This window comes from Somniosus microcephalus, chromosome 13 (genome assembly GCF_052327205.1).
Source record: "Somniosus microcephalus isolate GS21.2 chromosome 13, FLI_Smic_1.0, whole genome shotgun sequence".
Classification (NCBI taxonomy): domain Eukaryota; kingdom Metazoa; phylum Chordata; class Chondrichthyes; order Squaliformes; family Somniosidae; genus Somniosus; species Somniosus microcephalus.
Genome location: NC_140999.1, coordinates 187,782,571 through 187,794,796, shown reverse-complemented (window position 1 = coordinate 187,794,796; position 12,226 = coordinate 187,782,571). Strand labels below are relative to the sequence as shown.

Here is a 12,226-nt window from a genome sequence, read left to right as displayed (position 1 = left end):
CCCTCTCTCTACAAAGGCCAACATACCATTTGCCTTCTTAACCGCCTGCTGCACCTGCATGCTTACCTTCAGCGACTGGTGCACAAGGACACCCAGGTCTCGCTGCACTTCCCCTTCTCCCAATCTATTGCCATTCAGATAATAATTTGCCTTCCTGTTTTTGCCACCAAAGTGGATAACCTCGCATTTATCCACATTATACTGCATCTGGATTCACTTCATCTGTGTTGTCCCCTGATAATTGGTACAAAATAAATCAGCCGGTGACAATAACTCACGAGTACCATGGATGTGAGAAATCTGCGACACCTCCAACACAAATGATTTATTTTGCGTATTTCGTCCCCAACACATTCTATTTGCACAACACGTTTATATAATAATAATAAGACTTGCATTTACATAGCGTCTTTCACGACCTCAGGACATTCCAAAGCGCTTTACTTAAGTACTTTTGAAGTTTAGTCACTGTTGTAATGTAGGAAACGCGGCGGCAAATGTGTGCACAACAAGCGCAACTGGGGCCAACACTACTTTGTTTCTGGGGGAAGAGGACCTAGAATACTACGCCCTCCCCCTCCCCACCAATCTCCCCCCCCCCCCATCCCGCCCCACCCCTGTTCCCCACCAACTCCCCAACCTGACCAGGACTCCTCCTCTGGACTCTCTAACCTTACTGCAGGAGTGGGTGCCCCAGATGTGCCCCTAGTGGTACAGGTGCCCACCTATGGTTGGCAGATGAAGGGGCCTCTCCTTGAACCCTCTGTTTGGGCAGGGTCAGTGGCACAGGTCCTAGGGCAGGGGCATCCCGGGCATTAACACTGAGGCGCGGCCGCACCACGAATTTTCGGGTGGGGGGATTTCAGAACCCGGATTAATGGTGTAAAAGAAATGACCAAAGAGTGTTACACTTGGAGTGACTGTCACCTGCGTTCTCTCCAGCAATGGGCTATAACATGTCTTGTCTCTGTTTTCAGATAAGAGGTGCACGACTGGCCCCATTGATCTGCTGTTTATTATTGACAGCTCCAGGAGTGTCCGTCCATTCGAGTTTGAGCTGATGAGGAATTTTGTGATTGACATGGTTAACTTCCTGACGGTGGGGCCCGATGCTGGCAGGGTGGCATTGATCCAATACTCCAGCCAGATTCAGAACGTCTTCTCCTTCAAGACCTTCCAGAAGAAAGCAGACATGATCAAAAGCATCAAAGAGGTGATCCCACTGGCCCAGGGGACAATGACCGGCCTGGCCATCCAGTACGCCATGAACGTGGCTTTCACGGAGCAAGAGGGCGTCCGCCCCCTGGCGCAGAAGATCCCAAGAGTTGCCATCATTGTAACAGACGGGAGGCCCCAGGACCGGGTCAATGAGGTGGCAGCGAGGGCTCGAGAGGCAGGTATCGAAATCTACGCTGTTGGAGTGCAGAGGGCAGAGATGACCTCCCTCAGAGCCATGGCCTCCTTGCCTCTTGACGAACACGTCTTCCTAGTTGAGACCTTCGACCTGATTGATCAGTTTGCTAAGACCTTCCAGGACAAATTGTGTGGTAGGTGCTAAAATTAAATGATGAAAAGAGAGATCTACTAACTCAGCATAGGCCATGGATTGTGCCTGAGAATTTTCTCGTCTGAATGGCGCTTTGCCACAGTGAGAGAAGCATTTACCAGCCAAGTCACCACATGGCACTTTGAAATCGAAGATAAGTATATTTCAGGACAGTCACACATCAGAGGGGTTCAAATGACATTGATAAACCATTTGGGGTTCAGTTTGTGGTTTCTGATTGCAGCCATAACGCTCAAAGTCTTGTAAGATATTCCAGTCTATTTATTACCCAATATGTGACACACTCTAGCCTATGTGTTGGTATGTAACATAGTTTATGTGATATGTACCTTGTAGGTAGCACACTCCAGTCTCTGGTATATAACACACTACTTCTAGCTATATATTACCCTGTATATAACACTCTCTGGTCTATGTTCTACCCCTAGCTATATATCAACCTGTATATAACACACTCTGGTCTATGTTCTACCCCTAGCTATATATCAACCTGTATATAAAGCACACTCTGGTCAATGTTCTACCCCTAGCTATATATTACTCAGTATATAACAAACTCTGGCCTATGTAAACCTCTAGCTATATATTACCCTGTATATAACGCACTTTGGTCTATGTAATACCTCTAGCTATATATTACCCTGTATACTGTATAACACACTCTGGTCTATGTAAACCTCTAGCTCTGTTACCTGAAAGATAAAACATGTCCCTTAATAATTTCTTATTCACTGATTTTGCTATTACACCAGGACAAAATGAGCAATTAAATTTTGACTTGTGTGTTTTCCTTTCCAGGTCAGGACCTGTGCGCTGTTGGGAGCCACGGCTGTCAGCACCTCTGCATCACCACACCTGGCTCCTTCCACTGCGCCTGCCGTGAGGGCTACGTGCTGAACCCAGACAAGAAGACGTGCGCAGGTACAGCTGGGTGTATTTTATGTACACAGGTTGCGGCTGATTATAAGCTGTTTCTTGAGGTGTTAAGGAGCTGGTTGCAAGTTACGGATTCTAAAGACATGGAACCTCGGCGTTGACTTAAGTTGTATTTCAGATAGCATGTTGCAATACAGATCTGAGGTAATGGCCCAGAAATTCGGGTCGGAGGCTTCCCGCGGGTGCAAGCCTCCGACCTGCACTTACCTTGCTGTGGGCCCCCGTGGAATTGCGATCCTGGGCCTCCTCCAACTGCCGGTGTGCAGTGCTTGCATATCCCAGGGGCGCAGTTAGTTCGAAGTGTCCTCTGGGATCACGTGGGCCATGGAGAGCCAATGGTAGCAGGGAATGCTTCATTCATAAGCTTGACAGGAAGAGCTGTCAAACCTATAAATACTATAAGCCCCAAAACATCACTAAAACTTCAAATATTTTTTTTTTTAAAACATCACATTTTAAAAATAATTACATGAAATAACTATTTTAAACAATAATTTAAATTTTTGAAAAAATTAATTACATTTTCTAACGGGGCTAAAAATAAACTTACCTTTCTTTAAAGTATTTAAAAATAATAAACCTGTGGTAAAAATGTTTTAATTTTAATTAATTCACCACTTACCTTGTAAAAAGCAGGCCCTGCGACTGCTTTTTACATGTCTAACTTCTGGAGACTTACCCTCCCGGGAAAACCTGCAAAAAAAACGTAAGTTCGATGCGCACGTGCTGCCTCTCCCGTGCACGCGTTCCACCTCTTAACTCCTTCTTTCAAGGGAACGGAAGTTCCGGTTTCCCGCGCATGCGCAGTGCATGCACGAAACCGGCACTTTCGTTGGGCCTATGTATGAGTACCCCGTGCGTACTCACCCGTGGAGACCCGAATTTCTGGGTCAATGTAGTTTTAGGCCGTTCTGGAACAACTACACTAGAAATAGCTGACTATCTTGTCTTTGTTAAATTCAAAACATTGATTTATCTCATACATGAAGGAGTTGGGGAATAACTACTGCTACATATGTTTATAATGTTGCAGCCCCTTCTCCCGTCAAGGTCAATTCGCAGTTTTGTTACCAATTTATTGAATCTGTTTTAGCACGCGCTGTCCACTGGGATGGATTGAAGCGAGAACCTTTCTCTCTGTCCTTTCTATCCCAGTGAATCACGTACATTAACATAGTGCTAAATCAATAAATCATGTGTTGGTAATGCTGTGTGCTATAAACCCATCTCTTTTGGATGTATAGTATGATACATTCAGGGATAGAACCAGCCTCTTCTGAAGGTGTAGCGTGCTCTCTTGTTGTGTGACGCTTGCCAGGTACTGTAATCAAACTGCTTCTGAACTGCCATGTCTTCCCACCTAGCTACCTTCATCCATTACATAGGATTACAGAGAATATACAGCACAGAAACAGGCCATTCGGCCCAACCAGTCCATACCGGCGTTTATGCTCCACTTGAGCCTCCTCCCGTCTTTCCTCATCTAACTCTATCAGCGTAACCCTCTATTCCCTTCTCCCTCATATGCTTATCTAGCCTCCCCTTAAATGCATCTATACTATTCGCTTCAACCACTCCCTGTGGCAGCGAGTTCCACATTCTCACCACTCTCTGGGTAAAGAAGTTTCTTCTGAATTCCCTCTTTGATCCCTTGGTGACTATCTTATATTGATAGCCTGTAGTTATGCTCTTCCCCACAAGTGGAAACATTCTCTCTGTATCCACTCGATCAAAACCTTTCATGATTTTAAAGACCTCTATTGGGTCACCCCTCTGCCTTCTCTTTTCAAGAGGAAAGAGACCCAGCCTGTTCATTCTTTCAAAGACCTTCTGGAACATGTTTTTTAAATGTGATTTGGTAATCGCACAATCTCTGCCCACAGTTTTAGAATATAAAGGAACTGAGGCAAAGTCATTTCACAATATTCGCACAAGGGTGGGCAGCAGGGATGTGGGGAGCAGGTGGCACGGTCCTTTCACTTCTGGGACCTGAGTTTCAACGGAGCCCAGATTGCTGAGAGGAGCACTCCTCTCTGATAGATGTACAGTTGAAATGAGATAATTTGGCCAAGTTATTACCATCCGTAATGCAGAATAGGCCACTGGTAGTAAACAGGTCGGGCTGCATTTTTAGTATGCCGTGGAGTCGGGATTGGAGGCATGTGGGGGGGTTAAATTCCCGAAATCGGGGGTCCCGACACCATCCCGCCCCCAACCCGCCTCCATGCCACTTTCAAAGGAGGCGGGTACCCGTCCCGCACTGGGACCCGCCTCCCCGAGGCGGGAAGGGATTAGTGCCAATTAACTGCCTGTTAACAGGTAGTTAACAGGCAGTTTTTAGCCTAATCCCTATTTTTAAGCTTGAACTGTGGGATTCCCGACGGCTCCAAACCACGCCAAGTTAGAGGGGTCAGGCCGTCGGGTTGAAGGGCTTGGAGGGGTCGAGATGTCGGTGTTCAGGTGAGTGATGGGTGCATGAGTGCAAAGGTAAGTGTGTTTGGTGTGTGTAAAGTGTTTAAAGAAGTTTAAATGACCATTTCTTACCTTTTCAGCCTTCCTTCCTTTAGGTCTCGGGAGTCCCTCATCTCACATCAAAAGTGACAGCTTGCAGCTTTCTGTGCAGGAGAGATTTCTAACTGAAGGACTCATGTTAGAAGTAAGACTGTCAGTGTTTGACAGCTTCAAATAGCTGTGAAACGCTGATATTTCATCTGTCAAAATGCCTTGACAGATGAAATTTCAGTCTGTGATGTCACCTGTTGCCAGGTGGCCCTTAATTGGTCTGCTGAGCCCGCTGGGTGGGCTCAACAAGGTCAGTCAAGTTAAAATCGCGTGGATTGGCCGCATCTCGATGGAGGCGGGACTACAACCCCGAAAGTTGTAGTCCCGCCTCCAACCTGACTCCTGAATGAAAATCCAGCCCGTAGTCTCACTCAGGACAATCCTAAGGGTGTAGGCAATGGAAACAAGAGGTGAGTGTTTGTTAGAGATTTGAGTGGGTGTAAATTGTTGGGGCAGAATAGAAAGCTTTGGCCTGATAGAGTAGATATTAATGCTAACCCTGGCAGTCTGAAAAGTATCCCTGACATCTCCTCATCTTGATCAGCACAAAGATTCACACCTTCGGATCTCAGTGAAATTCAGGCGGCCTAAAGACAAATTTTAATGTTCAAAATACTGACCACTACCAAGGCAAGCCAAAGTCCCCAAACATTCCTTCCTATGGGCTTTCGTCCCTAACTGTGCTTTGCTCAGTCGGTACGGGATATATTCGTTGTGGATTCAGGTCTGACAGGTTTTCCTGTAGGCTATGCAATTATTTCTGTATTTTTCCTGTATTTTCTGGGTAATCTTCCTGGAGATACACAAGTCTGAGAATACAATATAGAAAAATATGGAAAGATTAATCTGTTATGATCTTATTTTTAAATATTAAAGAAATACAATAATTGCATCTGGTTCACACTGCCGCACCTCATTAACCTACAAGTACCACCTCTATACAATGTGGGCCTACACTGGCGCCCAGTTAAGCAGCGCCGCAATTTAAAAATTCTCATCCTTGTTTTCAAATCCCTCCACAGCCTCGCCCCTCCCTATCTCTGTAATCTCTTCCAGCCCTATAATCCCCCCTAGATCTCTGCGCTCCATCTATTCTGGCCTTCTGAACATCCCCGATTTTAAATGCTCCACCATTGGCGCTTGTGTCTTCGGCTGCCTGGGTCCTATGCTCTGGAATTCCCTCCCTAATTCTCTCCGTCTCTGCACTTCACTCTCCTCCTTTAAGACGTTCCTGAAAATCTACCTCTTTGACCAAGCTCTTGGTCACCTGCCCTCATGTATGGCTCAGTGTCAAATTTTGCTTTTTTTTGCTAACACTCCTGTGAAACTGCATTGGGACATTTTATTATGTTAAAGGCTCTATATAAATATAAGTTGTTGTTGTTTCGGACCTTGTGACAAGCCTACAAAGGTGCACAAATCCTGCCTGTTCATCTCCCTATGCCATGTGATGTCCCAGTTTTCATATGTAGGAAGTCACACAACACCAGGTTATAGTCCAACAGCTTTATTTGAAATCACAAGCTTTCGGAGCGCTGCTCCTTCGTCACGTGAAGTGAAGAGAAGCGTACAGGCGCAGCATAGTTTTCATAAGATCACAAGAAAGAAAGACTTGCATTTCTATAGCGCACCTTTCATGACCTCAGGATGTTCCAAAGCGCTTTACACCCAATGAAGTACTTTCCGAAGTGCAGTCACTATTGTAATGTAGGGAAATGTGGCAGCCAAATTTGTGCACAGCAAGGCCCCATAAACAGCAACGACAAGATCATTTGTGCCCTCTGACAGTGCAGCACTCCCTCAGCACTGCATTGAAGTGTCCGCCTAGCTCTTTGTGCTCAGGTCCCTGGAGTGGGACTTGAACCTACGACCTTCTGACTCAGAGGTGAGAGTGCGACCCACTGAGCCGGGGCTGACACAGGCATTATTTAGGGAAGTTAGTTAAAGAATTGGTTAATTCTTGCCTCTTGCACCCTAAACAGTAAAGAGTGAGTTAAAAATCTTATACTCCAACCTGGAAGTAGTACTGCAACTAGCTCATTATTAAATACTTGTGTCTGTGTTAAAGGAAACCTTCAGCCCAGTACTGAAGAATTCGGAGGCTTCTGCCCAGAAAATGACAAGAAAGACTGAGGCGTCTACACACCCATTAATTTATCAGCTGTATGGGGCAAAATAATGGGATAAATTGTGAGGACCAAACTTGAGGACAGCCAGTACGAAGGGTATTGGAAATCTGGAACTCTGGGAGCTTGCCGTGCGCAAATTGCCGCATTTCCTACATCACAACGGTGACTATGCTTCAAAAGTACTTCATTGGCTGTAAAGCGCTTTGGGACGTCCTGCGAGGTGGTAAAAGGCGCTCTAGAAATGCAAGTCTTGGTTTTCTTCATATTAAGGCATGCCGGTGTTACAGATAAAGATGCTTGCAACCTTATCCAGGAGTACAACTCGAAACTGGGAATGGTCAACTCTTCTGCTGCGGGACACTGTCCTGGCCTTGCAGCTTTACTAAGTCTCCAAATTTCACATACTTTTAACCAAACATCATGGACAGTAAGCAAAAACCATCGAGCTCTCTGATTTTACCAAATTCTGCCCTTTTACCAAGTCCATCGCACGGTTCCGGGGCAAGCAGCAACCTAACAGATCCCACTCCATAGATCTTACTTAGTCTTCCTAAAGGGCAGACACCAAAAGGGTTCATATCCAGGGGGGTCAAATCCATTCTTTTTGTTCTCCATGAAAGCTGGTGTTAAAAGTCCAAAATCCTTCACCACTAAAACAAAATAATTTGATTTCCGCAAGTCCCTTGTGTTCTGTTGCTGCACTGATGGGGCACCTCACAAGGTATCAGTCTGTACCCCTTGAGTTCCTGATCTTAGCCCTGCAAAGGTGCCCCAACCTAATCGTTTGAAGCAAAATATTGAAATTACTGGAGCAAAATTATCATTTAATTTTTTTTTACGCCTGTCTTTGCTCGCAGCTTGCTATACCTGAAATGTCCCACCCTGACAGTAAATTAATTTTTGTGAAAAAAGTTCCTTTTGTGCCTCTTCTCCTGCATTTTGTCTGCCTCCTGTTATAAAACTTGATGAAGCCATCATAGAGCAAAGCTGGTAAATGACTGTGAGCAATAGGAAAGACTTGCATTTATACAGCGCCTTTCACAACTGTATACATTCCAAAGTGCTTTACAGCCAATGAAGTGTAGTCACTGTTGTAATGTAGGAAACGCAGCGGCCAGTTTGTGCACAGCAAGCTCCCACAAACAGCGATGTGAGAATAGCCAGACAATCTGTTTTGGTGATGTTGGTTGAGGGATAACTATTGGCCAGGACACCGAGGATAACTCCCCTGCTCTTCTTCGAAATAGTGCCAGGGGATCTTTTACATCCACCTTCAGTACTGCACTGGAAATGTCAGCCTGGATTTTTGTGCTCAAGTCCCTGGAGTGAGACTTGAACCCACAGCCTTCACGGCTCAGAGACGGGACTGCTACCCAATGAGCCACATTATCAAATGAACGTCGATTTGTTTAAAACCAATGTAAAAACAGCAAAGAGAGGAATCTGATATGAGCGTGTTATGCATTTTCCCAATAACATCTTTGCGGAACACCTCCGTTCAGTCCGTAAGGGTGACCCCGAGCTTCCGGTCGCCTGTCACTTTAATTCTCCGCTCCACTCCCACTCTGGCCTCTCCGTCCTCGGCCTCTTGCACTGTTCCGCGGAAGCTCAGCGTAAGCTCGAGGAACAGCACCTCATCTTTCAATTAGGCACTTTACAGCCTTCTGGACTCATCGAGTTCAACAATTTCAGATCATAACCTCGGCCCCTATGTTTTCTTTTCTCTCTCACATGGCAGCTGTCGATCATTCTGCCATTGATTTTTACACCTCATCTTGAGTCATCTTTTGTTTCTTAACTTGTCCCATTACTCCTTTTGCCTTGCACTATCATCCCTTTTGTCTTTTAATCTCTGCTGCCTTCCACCCTATCACAGACCTTCCCTTTATTCTTTCCTCCCCTCTCCCCTCTCCCTGCCCCTACACTTGCTTAAAACCTGTTCCATCTCCAGCTTTTTCCAGTTCTGACGAAGGGTCATCGACCTGAAACGTTAACTCTGTTTCTCTCTCCACGATGCTGCCTGACCAGCATTTTCTGCTGTGCCCAATAACATCACAAGGACTGCAGAATTTCAAGGAGAAGGCCCACCAACACCTTCTCAAGGCAACGAGAAATAGTCAACAAATGTGGCCTTGCCAGTGCCACCCATTCCCGAGAACAATTTTTATTATTGGTTGTAGTTTAAACAGTTTCCACAACCTTCTGCTACCAACTGAGCCAAGGCTGACATGCCCACACCTATGGGTGAGAACTTTCAAGTGTCCAATAGATCAGCTCAAGGGCATAGAACTGAGCTACAGGGACCCAGAAAGGCCCTGGTTTCAGTCCAGGTGTGCTCGGTTACCGGTCTCAGTTGGAGACACAGTAGGCCTCGGCTCCACCACAACATGCGGGTAAATAACCTGCTGGGGTTTCTGATTCCGATAAGAAACCGGCCGCCCTTACTGGAAATGAATGAGGTATGAATGGGAGTTGAGGGCAGGATTGGTCTTGGGTGTGATGACTCCCGTGCTCCAGTAGCCTGCCAGCATTCGATCCCTAAGGTTCACCCAGCCACAGAAAAGGCCGCTCGGGCAAGGCAGAGGGCCTCAACCAGCCGTGGATCCGTATCCCAGATGCCTCACCGCCAATAGGAGAGGACAAGGTAAAAGTGGGGACACACAGGGAAAATTGGAAGATGAAAATATTTGGGAATCTCACTCGGAGCCTCAAGGATGGCCAGTGAGTTTTTTTTTAATGTCACGTTCCTGTCCGAGGCGGTGCTGTTTCTGAAGTTGGGTCAAGGCCCATTATTGGGGCAGAGCTTTAACCTGCATCTGGCCTTTTTGTAACTGGCCTGGCAACGCTTCACGCTGATACTAGGAGGGGAAAAGTGCTGATTTAAAACAAATATCACAACAGGGAGGAATAAAAAGGGGGGAGAAAAAGAGCATGTCGTTAGAAACGTCTAGACTGTTCTGACCTGTGAGTTTGTGTTTCTCCATAGCCATCGACCTTTGCTCCACCGGAGACCATGACTGTGAGCAGATATGTATCAGCTCTCCGGGTTCATACAAATGCAGTTGCCGTGAGGGCTTCAGACTGAACCGGGACAAGAAGACTTGCATCGGTTAGTGTTCCAACACTCTTTGTTAGTAATACTGCACATAACTTAAAAACATAAGAACATAAGAAACAGGAGCCATACGACCCCTCGAGCCTGCTCCGCCATTCAATAAGATCATGGCTGATCTTTTACCACAACTCCACTTTCCCACCTTATCCCCATATCCCTTGATTCCCTTAGTGCCCAAAAATCTATCGATCTCTGCCTTGAATATGCTCAATGACTGAGCCTCCACAGCCCTCTGGGGGAGAGAATTCCAAAGATACAAAAAATAGCTTTTTTTTAACCATGATTATTGTCTTGCGAGCCTGAAATGGAGAGTTCTAAGTCTGTCAGAACCTCTTTTAATAACCCTGTAAGGAAGTCTTTAAGTCTTGCTAATGTTATAAACATAAGCCAGGCTTGCTTTATTTTACATATACATGTACGTAAAGAGGAATAGATCTGAAATGCTGAGAAGTTATGTTAAACTTGCATACAACGTTGGTTAGACCACACTTGGTGCGCTGTGCACAATTCTGCTCTCCGTATTACAGAAACGGTATGGGGGGCACCGGAGAAGGTGCAAAAAAGGTTGACAAGGATGATACCAGAACTGAGGAGTTATAGCCATCAGGGAAGACTGAACAGGCGAGGGCTCTTTTCTCGAGAAAAGAGAAGGCTGAGGGGTGACCTAATAGAGGTCTTTAAAAATATGAAGGGGTAGACGTAGAGAAGACTTTCCCCTTGTGGGGGAGACCAAAAACTGGGGGTCATAAATATAAGATAGTCACTAATAAATCCAATCGGGAATTCAGGAGAAACTTCTTTACCCAGAGAGTGGTTAGAATGTGGAACTCGCTACCACAGGAAGTGGTTGAGGCGAATAGTATAGATGCATTTAAGGAGAAGCTAGATAAACAGGAGGAAGAAAGGAATAGAAGGATATGTTGATAGGGTTAGATGAAATACGGTGAGAGGAGGCTCGTGTGGAGCATTAACACTGGTATATTACCTACTGGGTCGAATGGTTTATTTCCATGCTGTAATTTCTCTGTAATTCTATAATAAACGGGTCGTTTTCCGAGTGGCAGGCAGTGAGTGGGGTACCGCAAGGATCGGTCCTAGGACCCCAGCTGTTCACAATATATATTAATGACCTGGACGAGGGAATTGGATGTAATATCTCCAAATTTGCAGACGACACAAAGCTGGGGGGGAGGGTATGCTGTGAGGAGGATGTCGTGAAACTCCAGTACGATTTGGACAGGTTGGGTGATTGGGCAGAAACATGGCAAATGCACTATAATGTGGATAAATGTGAGGTTATCCACTTTGGTGGCAAAAACAGGAAGGCAGATTATTATTTGAATGGCAATAGATTGGGAGAAGGGGAAGTGCAAAGAGACCTGGGTGTTCTTGTGCACCAGTCGCTAAAGGTAAGCATGCAGGTGCAGCAGGCGGTTAAGAAGGCAAATGGTATGTTGGCCTTCGTAGCAAGAGGGTTCGAGTACAGGAACAAGGATGTCTTGCTACAGTTGTACAGGGCCTTGGTGAGACCGCACCTTGAGTATTGTGTGCAGTTTTGGTCGCCTTATCTGAGGAAGGATGTTCTTGCCATGGAAGGAGTGCAGCGAAGATTCACCAGGCTGATACCTGGGATGGCAGGAATGATGTATGAGGAGAGATTGTGTCGATTGGGCTTATACTCACTGGAGTTTAGAAGATTGAGAGGGGATCTCATCGAAACCTATAAAATTCTGTCAGGCCTGGACAGACTAGATGCTGGAAGGATGTTCCCGATGGTCGGGGAGTCCAGAACCAGGGGTTATAGTCTAAGGATAAGGGGTAGGACATTTAGGACTGAAATGAGGAGGAATTTCTTCACCCAGAGAGTGGTGAACCTGTGGAATTCTCTGCCACAGAGGGCGGTGGAGGCCAGTTCAT

General features: G+C 45.9%; 1 protein-coding gene across 1 annotated transcript in view; it reads left to right on the top strand.

The window, feature by feature from the left end:
• Nucleotides 1–12,226, top strand: part of matn4 (matrilin 4) — a 103,416-nt gene that overhangs the window by 54,267 nt on the left and 36,923 nt on the right. Inside the window, exons 3-5 of the mRNA XM_086005843.1 lie at nt 978–1,547; nt 2,366–2,488; nt 10,181–10,303. Of these exons, the coding sequence (XP_085861969.1) occupies nt 978–1,547; nt 2,366–2,488; nt 10,181–10,303 (816 nt within the window). The remainder of the gene's footprint in view (nt 1–977; nt 1,548–2,365; nt 2,489–10,180; nt 10,304–12,226) is intronic.